Below are 13,481 nucleotides of genomic sequence, written 5' to 3'. Positions count from 1 at the left end.
CTTTTGAATCTTTTCGACCATACAGAGAGTGATTCTACTCTTTATAAAGTTTTAAAACAGGTAAAACTATGCTGTATTGTTCAGTGATGCAAACATACAGGGCAAAAAAAAAAATTAAAGAGAGAAAGAAAAGCTAGGAAGTGGTTACCGTGAGGCAGAAAAGTGACGGTGCGTGGGGTGGGGAGCCTTGATCTAGGGGGGCGCATGGCAGGGTGGTGGGTGCTGCAGAGACCTGGCAACGTTCTACCCGTTTCTTGACCTGGGCAGTCATTACACAGACTTTACTCCTCACTTATTTGTTCAACTGCACGTTTATGTTCCACTAACTTATCTTTTGTGTCATACTTCACAATAAAAATGTCTTTAAAAAATATGGTTTCTGAGGTACCACTAACCTGTTTATATCAGGGCATGTTTCCACCACATTATTTTTGGTAGCTAGGAAACACCACCATTTTGCATGGCTTTTCAGAGAGATGGGTATACCGCATTTAGAACCGCATTTAGAACATTTTATTGTGAAAACTAGCATTTCCTTTTCTCCGGCTTTATTTGTCAATTCAGTAAGTATTTATTCAACCACTAACAGTATTTCTGATGCTTCAGGAACCAAGATACAAAGATGAGTTTGAGATCATCTCTGACTTATAAATTTTATATTTTGGTCAAGTAGGGTAATAGTCCTCATAGAGAGATACGATAAAAATGCTTTTAGGAATTTGAAGCAAGAAGAGATTATATTTTTTGAGGAGGGAAATAGGTCAGGTTTATAAAAGAGACAGTGTTAGAAATGGACTTTAGGGAATTGAAAAGACTGTGACAATTTAAGTGGGGAGACAGGGTCTCTTAGGTAACCCGACTTCACGAAGAGACTGAACAAGTGGGAATCAAAAGACTTGTTAAAGGAAATAGGGAGTAATCAGTTAGATTAGGGGACGGGCCACATGAAGATTAATTAACAGAAGAAGGTAAGACTACGTAGGACATTTGAGTCCAGAACACGAAGGACTTGGCTTTCATGATTAAATGTCTGAACTTGATTGATTAGGCCATGGGAAATCCACTGGAAGTGTCTGAAAGGTCTTAGGGAAATTAACCTGACGGCTGTGTGTAGGATGATGGAAACTGGAAACAGATATGAGCTCATTATTGTAGCCCAGGAGAGAAGTGACAAAGGCAATAGGAATGGCAAGAAAGGGACGACAATTTATTGAATTGGCCAAAAAGTTGGTTTAATTTTTTTCTGTAAAATGAAAGACACACTTTTCACTTTCACCAATAACTTTATTAATTTCGATATTTTGAGTATGTCAACTATCTCCTGCATGGCATAACATTGATTGTTCTCAATTAATGTCTCGATTTGATCATTATCAACTTCAGCTGGTCTACCTGAGTGTAGAGCATCATCCAGCGAGGAATCTCTAGCACGGAACTTCACAAACCATTTTCGACATATTCGATCAGTCACAGCACCTTCTCCATACATTGCACAAATCCTGTTTTATGTTTCAGTTGTGTTTTTACCTTTCTTGAAATAATAAAGCATAATACCCCGAAAATGTTACATAGTTTCTTCAATCTTCAGTATTAAAATGGCTACACAAAAACTCACCAATTGTGATGTTTTTTGTAAAAGTGCACTCTGATATGACAGCTGTCACAACACAATCTAACAAAATGGTTTCAAATGAAGTTAAAGACAACGAAGCAGTACTAGAGCCATCTTACAGAAAAAAAACAACAAACTTTTTGACCAACACAATAGAAGTCACTGTGGTGATAAAAATCTACTTTTTCAGGGTCTTGGGTGCTTGGAGGTGGTAGAGTGAGGGGAGGGGTGGAAGGCAGGAGGAAATACAAGATAATGCCCAGGTTTTGTGAGGGTGATGGGGAGGAAAATGGCACTGTGTAACAGAAATAAGGACATCAGGAAGAGTTACTGTTGTGTGTTCAAAGGTGAGGAAGAAGATAATGCAATTAGTCTCAGAAATACTAAATTTGATCATTCATGGACTAAACAGGAAAGATATCTAGCAAATATTTGGAAACATTTAAATATGTATATCGGTGCTTTAAAGTCTTCAACCCTTTGAAAATATGTATATTTTCATCCTTTCAAGAACTCTATGATAGTTCCATATTTAGCAATGTCAAAACTTGTAAATATTCAAGCCACAGTTGAAGCTAGACTTGCAAAAGCCAAATCTCTGGCTGTCTCCGTGGTTTCGCATGCCTTCGTGTAAATGCTTGTTTGTAGCTAGGGAGAGCTCTAGGCTAGGGATGCAAATTAAGCCGGTTATACAGTAATATTGGGAAGTGTTAGGGAATATAAGGAAGAGGGCTAAAGAGGGACTACTAGGAAATCTCTTTATTTAGGGGGTTAGATGAGGAACGAGGCCTATTGAAGGGAGTTAGGGAGATGAAAGGGCAGCCAGGACAGTGACGTGGAAACCAAAGGAGGCAAAACGCTCCAATAAGGAAGGGCTCGTCAGCCCTGCGGACTGCCGCTGAGGCTGAGGAGTCTAAAGGGAAAGCAAAGCATTTCAGTGTAATGATGAGGGTGTCCGTGGAGACCTTTGTAGAAGAGATTTCTGTCAAGCAGAAGCAGCAGATTTCAAGGGTCAGAAGCCAACAGAGGAAGTGTAAACTACCGTATTTTGCTATGTATAATGCACACCCACGTTTCAGTACTAATTCCTGGGTATAATGTGCATCCTTACTTTTCCCTCAAAAATTTGGGCAAAAGGTGCGCATTATACACAGAAAAATACAGTCCTTCAAGAAGGTTCATGGAGAAGGGAAGAAGAGGAATAAGATGGCAGCTGGAGAGTTGCTGGGTAGGGAGCAGCACGGAGGGTCGGGCTGGACGCAGGGACCGCTGAGAGACAGATGACAACCGAGAAAGGATGAAGTAAGTTCCTGTAGAGGTGTGAGGTCAAGACCACGACTGGGATGGTACCGCTTTCTCAGAAAAGCAGAAGACATCACGTAGAGGTTTCACAGGTATTTTTGAAGTCGGAAGGAATAAAGAGACCAATTGAAATGTCTACGCGTTGCAATCATACGCGGAAGCACTTGATTACAAACATATTCTCTGTGGGGTGTGCAGTACATGTTCCTCCTCCTCCTAACAAGCAAAATACCTCGGAGGGCTGTCCCATTGCTTCCTCTTTTGATGGAGCAGTTAGATTCCCTTGCACAGCAGCTGCGGGTCTCACTGACCGGTGGGCACACAGCGTGGTGCCGACACACCATATCGGACTCATGCATTTGAAACACGAAGAATTCCTCAACAGTATTGGCTTTTTCAAAACAATCACTGGAACGGCCAAATTTGCCATTCCAGTAGGGCAAAGCCTTTCCAGAATGGAAGCCTTTAGGTTGAACCACATAAAGTGGCTCATATCTGACCATTTCTGATAAACAAAAACAGCAGCTTCGAATGATTCCACCTAATAGCAACCCTGCCTAGAGAACATACCCTTCTTTTCTTTACACATACAAAAACCTATACGCGCGGAGGCTGGAAGAACTTCCACCCATAATTCTGTGGATTTTTTTTACTGAATACAGTTTCAGTAAAACAACCAATATCCCCACCCCAGGACCCTCCCATGTTAATGGCTTTTATTTGTAGGGCATCTAGTTAGGGGGAGGGGTGACGGACCAAGTATGCAAAACTATGGGCTAGATCCAGGAGCTCATTCATCCGTGACACTGACCTCATCTAGCACAATACAACAGGATTCATGGGTCTTCATGTTTACTAAAAATATAAATAAATGAGGACAAAGCACATCTTTGCTAAACAATGCAATCCATCAATTTGTCATCGCCTAATTCCTTTCATTCCCCCCTCAATATCTGTGATGACCAATAGCAGGCTTCTGAAGTTTTTTCAAGTTACTTCCTGATTTATGTGTTCTTCACATAAAAACTGTGGTTCTGTACAAAATTGGCCGTGAGGATGAGTCAGAATTTAGAAGAAAGAAATATACAGTCCAGCACCAAAATAATGCCCCTTTTTTATTATAAAGTTTTTATTACAAAATCATAAGCGTGTGCTTCTGTAACAGGACCGTATCACACTCAAACACACCATAGGACATTGTAGGTGAAATGTTCAAATTAAAACTATAAATTATTACACTTGTATTATTACCCTACCACCCACACTCAAGCAGGCATTATTTCTGCCAGACCCTGTATATAACCCAGAGTAGGCCATTGTTTAAGTGGATTAAAGAAAAGATGCCAGTATTTCTGAACTTTCTGAACTGTGGTTACCACTTTCTTTCCCCAGAACTTCCAGCATGCTCCGAGAGAGAGAGAGACAGACAGACAGACAGACAGAGACAGAATTTGCAATTGTCTGACTTGCCCAATATAAGCCCAGCTTCCCCTACGCACAAGCCAAACACACGCCCCAAACCGACAAAGTGCATACACTCGCAGGGGTGTCCAACCTGCAACCTGCAGGCCGCATGCAGCCCAGGATGGCTATTAATGCAGCCCAACACAAAATCGTAAATTTACTTAAAACCTTTTTTTTGCTCCTTAGTTTTCATTAGTGTTGGTGTACTTAATGTGTGCTCAAGACAACTCTTCTTCTAGCGTGGCCCAGAGATGTAAAAAGTTGGGCACCCCTGCAACTAGAGCATCACACTCAAACAACTGAACAGCACAAACAAGAGCCCTCCCCTGCAAGCCCTCCCCCACTAGCCATCAACACCTCCCAGGCCAGTTCAGTGGACACCGATCACCCAGCATGTAGTCCTAGTGATTTTCCTACAGGCCACCTCTCACCCGGTCCAGCCCCGATCTGACCCTCGCCTCACACTCTCCAATGTCCCTTGCATCACAAGCCCAGTTGAACTCAAACCAATGTCTACTAGGTACCTCCTTGGCTGAATGCTGCACGCTTTTTGTGCTTAGCCGCAGCCCTGGTCACGCCGGCTATAATTTGCTCTAGTTCCGCTGGGGCTCCCTCCAGTCATTCAAACCCCTGTGCTCACCCAGTCCTGTCTCTGTAAAGCAGCCCTCAGCCTGGGCCACACATGGGATTAAAGGGGCCATAAACCTGGGTGGCGGGGGCGGGTGGGGGTGGGGAACCCTACTCTTATATTTTCACTGATCTTCCTGGAAATTTAGTATTTCCTTCAGTCATGAATGTAGAAACACACCGTAAATATTTTCACATCACATCACACTTGCTGCAGGTATCTTGAAATGTTGTTCCTATTCATTACCGCTTTGAATTTGGTGGTTAACAGACCATCTGTAGGTTGTTATGGAATGTGTAAAGAAACAAATGACTACATCACCAACCACTTAAAAATATCTTGATGCCTGCATTTCAATATGACTGATTCCCCCATAATCCTTTGTATTTTATTTTATGCACTTAAGATATTATTCTGAGATGGGTCTGCAGGCTTTACCAGATGGCAAAGGTGCCCCCAGCACAAAACAGTACCTGCTCCCTGCTTTAGCTGCTCTGGAACCATGCCATTCCCCACCCAGTTCATCCGTTCTCCCGTTTACCTTCAAATTTCGCCCTCCCCCACCCCGTACCTCCATGTTCCGGCATGCACAAACACCCCTGCACTAGCTGAGGCCCCTGCATATGCTTCTCAGCAAAGCCAAGTGACTCTCCCTGCCCCTTCTCAGTCTCTCGCTAGTCAACTCCCACTTCAGCCCAGGTGAAGCCCAGAACCTCCTTTTAGCTTAGCCTCAAACTACTAAGTGCTTCCCTGACCTTTCTTCCTTCCATCCCCAGGGCACACTTCCCTTGTCAAGCTCTGACATCAGGCAAACCTTAAGATCACGTCTCAGCCTGGGGAGCTAAGCTCCTTACTACCTCCGGGGATGGGCTAGCCCGGCAAGGCAGGGGAAAGGCAGAGCCAGCACACATCTGGCATCGCAGACAGAAGTCAGGAATCACTGCCAGCACCAGAGACGTGTGGCCAGGTTTTTCATGTCGAGACCAAATTGCCCTGTTCCATCACCCAACAGCCCCAGTGACAAGAGGAACATGCAGAATAATGACACTTACTCAGAAAGAGAAAGAAAGATGCCACACACGAGATGCGTGCCATTCGGACCAGCACAGGCCTTTCCGGGTGGCGTCGGTGGAGCCGCTCAGAAGCCGAGTGACAAACGCTCTGGTCTCGCTGCGAAGGCAGAGAGGAAGCAGTGGTTTCCAGCCCGCTGAGAAACAGAGAGGGCTTGCAAAAAGCCAACTGCTTGCATCATGGTTCTTTGCTAATTGCTCCAATTTGGGTATATAAGTCATCTTCATGGGTAAGTATATGTTTACACAGATAAAAATGAGAAAATATAGGCCTCGTCCGGGCCACATAGGCATCAGCAGGTATTCAAATGGGAATTTAAGCAAACAATAAATTTTTTAAAAATCAAACAAATATATATATATATATATATATATATATATATATATATATATATTTAGCCCCCACCTCTCCTCCCAGCGTGGGAGAAGGAAGGACTGAGAAGTGGCAGAACACGAACCTGGGGAGACGTACGGCGACAGTGACGATGGCAGGCCCTTGGGACAGGCTGCCCGGCTTTGCACGCAGATTCTGTTTAATAGCCGTGCGACCTTAGAAAAGTTTATTAACCTTTTCTAACCCTCATTTGTAAAATAGTTCATGTACCCTGTAAGATCGCTGTGAGAATCGAATGAACCAATTTACTTAAAACACTTAGAACAATATACAATATCTGGTACCTAGTTTAAGTGCTCAATATATATAAGCTACCATCATTTGACATTTAAGGAAACTTCTTTTGCCCAGTGTGGGCCTGGGCACCAAGGATGGTGGGGGCGTGTCTAGAAGCTGGCGCGGAACTCTGGCCAACTTAATCCCATTCTAGTCCTAGAAGACAAGGGGCGAGCTCACTGAGGACGCCAGTTCCCTCGGTCGAGCCTACATTCAGACAGGCCAAGGGAGAACCGGTCTGCTTCAGGCAGATCCCTGGACACATCCAGTCTTCCAACGCTGTTTCAGTGCTTCTGTGCTCTGGGTGCGGTGCGAGGCTGTGCTCCTACAAAGGTGTTAGCAACTCAGCCTTGCTTCTCGGCAAACTGCCACTTGGTCAGACAACCAGAATGCCACCTTGAAACCATCGCGATCAATCTGAAACTGAAAGGGAACGGGGGGAAGTTGGTGGGCAGAAGGGCTGGGTAGGAGGGCTGGGCTGGTCAAATGAAACATTCGGGAGGAAGGGGTCAGGTACAGTTGGGCAGCAACGGTGCAGCACGAAGAAGGTCACACCGGCCGTGCCCCCCCTGTTGGGGTAAAGGTGGAGGCTGGTGTGAAGGGAGAAGGGCCTGGAGAGGTAGGCTGGGCAGATCTTAGTGGGCCACGCATGCTAAGAGCTTGGCTTTCACCCCACAGAAAGGGGGTGCTGTTAAAAGGGGTTTTTGTTTGTTTTGTTATGTTCTGTGTTGTTTTGTAGCAGGAGAATGGTCTGGCTAGATTTTCCTAAAAAAATGAATTCCATATTGCGTGTTGCTGCGTGGCTGAAAGATGAGGAAGGAAGGGAGACAGGGCCACTTGCAAGCCTTTCACAGTTTTCTGTATGAGCGATGATGAGGGCCTGAATCAGGGCATTTAACATAAATGCACAGAGGGGAGACAGACGAAGAAGTAACCGAATACTGGAGCACCTGCTGAAGGAGCAGCACCTTACCAGGTGCTAGAGATGCACGTGGAATTAAAGTGGGGCCTCTGGTCTAGGAACCCCCATTTGTGACAGTGCAGCATGGTGGAGGTGAGCAGAAAAAAAAGAACATGACCGGCTATCACACAGGGAAAATTAGGTGAGGTCCCCTAAAAGATACTACATGCAACTAAAGAGATACGGATATTTGAAGGAGGGAAAGAGAATATCTAAGGACCATGGGAAAAGGAGCTGGGGGGTTAAAAAAAAATGGGAAGATGGGCCCTGCCCACCAGGAGCTTGGAATCTAGTTTAGTGAACAACTGTAGATAAGAAACAGTAGCCATATGAGGAGCATGTGTTGGGTGTCCAAACTATGGTTCTGATGAGAAATACCCTATGAATTAATAGCTGGAGGGATCACTGCAGGCAGAGGGCAGCCACAGTCATTCAGAAAAGGCTGGTTTTAAGTAGGTCCTCGGAGATCTCTTGTAATTTACACAGGCAGAGGAGAGAGGGAAGGACGCTGCAGGAGGGAGAAAGGAAATTATGTACGGAGATACAGAGACAGGGGTGTGAAGGTTGTATGTAGGGAACAATTAAAGGGCAGTTTACCTAGAATGGAGATCTCGAACTACCTCTCCAGATGGCTAACTATATAATATCACCGTGGCCCGAAGTACAAGAATTTGTTCACCATTTCAGTTCAAGTCATGGGTTGCCCCCAGGCACCAAAACTTCAGGCAAACACACTGCCTCAGTTAGTTATTGCTGTGTAACAAACAACCACACAAACTTTGGTGGCGTGGAGCAGCAAACACTTATTTTTGTTCACAAGCCTATGCATCTGCTGGCAAGAGCCTGATGGTCTAGGATGACCTTGACTTCGGTCCCCCTCACATCCCTCTAGGACGGTAGCCTGGGCACGTTTTCATGGTGTTAGGGGTCCACAAGAATTAGGGGAAACACATCAGTACTTTTTAAAGCTTCCTCTTGCATCACGACTGCTAACGTCTCACAGATCAAAGCAAGTCATATGGCAAAGTCCCAATGCAAGAGATGGCTTCACAGACTCTCTCTCTTTAGTGACGGAAACTGTAAAAGGAGTGATAAATAGTCTGCCAAGTGCGCTGAAAGGGGAATTCTTTCAGAAACCAGCACTGACTGCAGAGATAACCATTCCCCATAACACAGAGCACCCTGCATTCCTGAACTGCACGCAACCAAGTAAACAGCACGCGACGTCTCACTCCCGGCTGCCGCCCCTTGTTGTTTGTTTCCGTGTTCGTGGCTCCATTTCTGCCAGAATTTAACATGCACAGAGTGAGGGCACTTTTTTCCTAGGGGCGAAAGCAGCTTTCTGTGGTTAAAAAAAAAGAGAAAGAAAAAATAGAGCCGGCAAGAGAGAGCGTTATTCTACTACCTTGGGAATCGGTGCACTGCCATTGTATCAGCTGAAAGGAATGTAGTTCTTGCCTCGGATGGCGGAAGGGGGCCCATTCTAGACAAAGCAACACAGGAATGTACTACAGAAAAAGAAAAACCCTATTTCAGGTCCTGGAAGATTAATGAAAAGAGATGTTTTCAGTTTTTTTCTGATGTGATGTGCTCGAATATTAACTCTGCAGAATCGGAAATTGCACCCATTGTGCGTTCCTACCCTGAGAATTTAGGCCCGAGAACTACCGATATTTAAGCAGGGAGCTTTCACATGTGCAGTTTTACAGGATTCCCCAGATCACTATGTGATAGGCATTGCTCACCCCATTCTGCAGATGAGAAAACTGAGGCTCAGAAGAATCAACTCACCTAGCCAAGAGTGTGTGGCTAGGACACAGCTGCATTCTAAGGCTGCTTCTTACTTGGAGTCCGTGTTTTCTATGCTACCTTCCAGCTTGCCATTCGTGACTCTCTGAAGGCAGAATGTGTGTCAGCAGGAAGCTGACCATGATTTTGCACCTTTCCCTACTTGAGCTCTTATCATTCAGGCCAGGGTCATGGCTGCCCTGCAGGCTTGGGACTTGCCAAAGTGTATGGGCTGAGCCTTGTGTCTACACGTATGGGACACCAAGCAGTGATGCCACAGGAAGGGATCAAATGACCTTTGTCAACTGCCTCAAAGAACAGAGGGAGAAACTGAGGCCTCAGGTGCACCCAGGTGTGACTTGGGCCCCATGATAGAGAAGAATGCCCAGGTCCCTCACTTCCCACTGACCCAGCTTCATCAGGAGCTGATGATTACTTAACCAAGGCTGAACAGTTTCTCCAGGTGGGTGGCAACTCTTCCTGCCTCTGGGGGAAGAGCCTGAACTTGAATCCTACAGGCAGAGAGAGGCAAAGGGGGAGGGGGCCCAGGGATGGGGTGGGGAGCAGGAGGTGGGGAATGGGGATCGTGGCAGAGGAGCGAGCCACACACGGGATCCCTAGGCCAATTGCTGTTTCTGAATGTTCCCTGGGGAAGGGCTCTTCCTTCAATTTCCTATCAGGGATTAAGGGACAACCAGACCTGGTTAAGAACAAAAAAAAAAGATGGGGGGCTCCGAATAGGCCTTGAAGAGAGGAAGCGCCCTTTACCTGGGCTCTAGGTCCTCCTACCCCCTTAGATACCGTGCCCATTCATGGCTTCCTGGGCCCACGCAGTGGCTCAGGGGCTTCCCACCCTGCTAAACAGACACCCCCTTACCCTGATTTTAAACTCCCTCCATGCCCCTTCTGTCTCCCAACTTCCGTCTCCCAGTGTTCCATACCGTTGGGTTTCCTAACTCTGGCACTTCAACCCCCTGCAGTCTGGCTTGGTCCCATCCAGGTGTCCAGGGTCACAACAGTGGACACGGTTTGGCTCTGTCTAAACTTGGTCTTTCTGTGACACCAGGCATCGCCCGCCATTGACAAACTTGCTTAGAACTCTTTGCTTCCTCCTCTGATTCCACTCTTTCCCCAGGGTTTTCCCTCACCCCGTCAGAACCCCCTTCTGAGTCTCCTTCCCGCCGGGCCCTCGTTGGCAGCCCAGCCCTGACGTCGTCTTCTCCAGGGCTCTGTCGTCAGCCCTTGGCTCCTCTGAGGTCCCTCATCTGCACACCATCACAGATATATCAGTTTCTCCGCCCCCAGCCTCCCCCTAAAGCTCGGGACCATTTACCTAGCTAGGGTGGAACATCTCCACTGGAAGGCGCCGCAGGAAACTCAGGCTTGAGTCTCCAGCTGAAACTGCTACTTCTCTTTCACTGCACTGTCCACTGTGGTTGAAGGCACCGATACCACCCAGCCCCGCGGCTGGCTCCACGCTTCACATCCAGTTATCAAATTCTATCAGTTCTTCCTACAGTATTTGCAGGCACACCTCGTCTTATGGTGCTTTGCTTTATTGTACCTCACAGACATTGCATTCTTTATGTATTGAAAGCAAAACCCTCTACCAGCAAAAAGATGAGGAACCACTTTATGGCATCACTTGCTTTGTTGCAGGGCCTGGAGCTGAACCCGCCTTATCTCCGAGATATGCCTGTTAGGAATTCCTTCTACCCATTGCTGTCACAGTTGAGTATAGTTTTTCACCTGGACTAGCGCAGTTGGATTCATCTTGCAGCCTTGCCTGTCCCCACCTCCCCAGCTGCCAGCATAATCTCAAATGCACACATAGCCATGCACACTCCTGATTAGTTTTTCAATGGCTCCCCAGATATTTCCAGAGGATCAAGTCCAAACTCTTAGACTTGGCCTTGACACACTGGTCCGAGGGGACTCCCCCACCACCTCACCCTGCAGACACAAAACCACTGTATTTCTCTGAATATGTCTTACCATCATTTCCCTCTTCAACTTTGCAAATGCTATGCCTTTTGCTCAGAACCTCGCCCCATTCCTACCTGGGAAATGCCCGTTCTTTCAAAGATTTTAAAATCTCGGTTTGCATCTCCCATGTGAGACCTTTCTTGATGCCTCCCATGAGATCCTGGAAGCTGCTGGCCGGACCTCCTTCCAGCCATCTCCTGAGTGGTCTCAGGGTCCCCCGCCACTGCCAAAGCAATGGTCTCTTCTCCATCTCAGTTTCCGGCTTTCAAGCAGGCACCACGTGGAGCCAGAACCTTCTGGAAGGTGAGCCTTAGGTAGGGCTCCCCACTCCCTTCTCTGTGCTATGACAGTGAACTTCTATAATTTTACTTATTATATGTTATAAAATGATTTATGTACCTGCCTCCCTCTCCTATAAGATCATAAATTTCATGAGGGCAGGGCCCTGTTCTTACTCATCTATCTTATTAAGAAATACTGAATGCCTAACATACTCTGTCCCTGCCACTGGTGGAGAGATTTAGAACATGTACAGACTTTGGGATCAGATCTGGGTTCACACTGTGAGCAACTTATTTAATTTCTCTAAACCTCAATTTCCTCAACTAGAAGCATGGGGACAGTGACGGCAGATGTCCACTGTCTGACACAGTTAGGAGCTGTTGGTTGAACCATGAACAGAAAACGTCCAGTGAGCTGGGAAATACAAAAATACTCCTGAGTATCCTAACGTTTTACCTTCACCTCAACCACATACATAACAAACTCACTCACCAATCTCCACACAAGCCCAGGTTTTCCTGAGTGCGGGGCTGTTGTCTGGGGTTTCCTGTCCCGTTTTTGCATAAACCAAACCTGTAATGTCTTTTCTACAACTCTCAGGCTTGATTTCTTTAGAATGGAGTAAGACTTTTTAAAAAAAAAGCATTTGTGAAGCCAGCGGAGGACAGAATCCTTCCATGTTTCTGTAATCATCCCCCTGACTTTTTAGAGTTGTTTTGTCTGGACCTAAATTGACAGCATTTTTTAAAAAGCAATTTGTCTTTATTGCGTCTTTCCCGAGAATTCAGTGTACTTTTATCAGCACCCCGTTCGCTGGCACTCATATCTCATTGGTGTATCTGCTATTCGATGAGTTTATGTAACCACAGTAACCGGCACTGTTGACAAATAGGTCAGAGAACAAAGGGGACAGCGAAGACTCAGGTGAGCGCCCCCTCCCTAGATGGAGCTGAGCCGCTCAGGTGTACCTGGGCGGTATACAGACCCCAAGCTGAGAGTGTACTCATCATGTCCATGTATTTTCTGTTTTTTTTTTTTTTGTTTCTTTGACATCTAGGGGTTTGCTGACTCGGGAGAGACTGCCCCTCCCAGGCCAGCCAGTTCCTGGAGAAAGAACATGATTCACCTGCGAGCTCGCCTTCCTGCGCAGACCAACCAACCCGGAGCCCACACCTCCTTCTCCTCCTCCGCTACGTGTGCACACTCAGGACTACTGTGCCTGCGCAAACCATCCCAGGGACAGGAACCAGATAACGAGGGACCCCGGAGCCAGCTGGAATTCTCCAAACTAGTCAGTCCTGAGTCTGCTTCCCTGCGCTTGTTCCTTCCGGTAAAGACCACAGTCAAGGCCATTGGTGCCCGGACAGACCCTGGCGCTTCCCCGGGTGGCCCTCCTCTTGGGATCTGTGCGCATATTGAACTGTCTTTTCAATGGCAGCCACCTGCTGATCTGATGGCCCTGCTCTGCCTGAAGAATAGTAAAACCTGTATTTTAAAACAGTGTGCTGTGCACAGCAGTCCGTGGGCCAGAGGACGTGGAGGGGCTGGGAGCTGGAAGACCCGGTTACGTGGAGAGCGCAGGAGAGCTTCTGCTGCTGCCACCTAGAGGTGACTTGCACCCGTCCAAGTGTGGAGCACAACGTTCAAACCCCAGTATTGACTGTGGTCACCGCTGGGCGCCAGGGCCACAGCGGTGAATGGTCCCTCTCCTCACGACA

At 46.6% G+C, this 13,481-nt stretch overlaps 1 protein-coding gene across 1 annotated transcript in view; it reads right to left on the bottom strand.

Moving 5' to 3' along the window:
- CD101 (CD101 molecule) overlaps nucleotides 1–6,389 on the bottom strand; it is a 40,533-nt gene extending 34,144 nt beyond the window's left edge. The window contains exon 1 of the mRNA XM_028503143.2: nucleotides 6,059–6,389. Coding sequence (XP_028358944.1) covers nucleotides 6,059–6,101 — 43 coding nt within the window. The 5' untranslated portion in view covers nucleotides 6,102–6,389. The remainder of the gene's footprint in view (nucleotides 1–6,058) is intronic.
- Nucleotides 6,390–13,481: the final 7,092 nt, after the last annotated feature.

The sequence above is a fragment of the Phyllostomus discolor genome, chromosome 14 (genome assembly GCF_004126475.2).
Source record: "Phyllostomus discolor isolate MPI-MPIP mPhyDis1 chromosome 14, mPhyDis1.pri.v3, whole genome shotgun sequence".
NCBI lineage: Eukaryota > Metazoa > Chordata > Mammalia > Chiroptera > Phyllostomidae > Phyllostomus > Phyllostomus discolor.
Note: the sequence above shows the minus strand (reverse complement) of the source record. Positions and strands in the feature narration are given on the sequence as shown.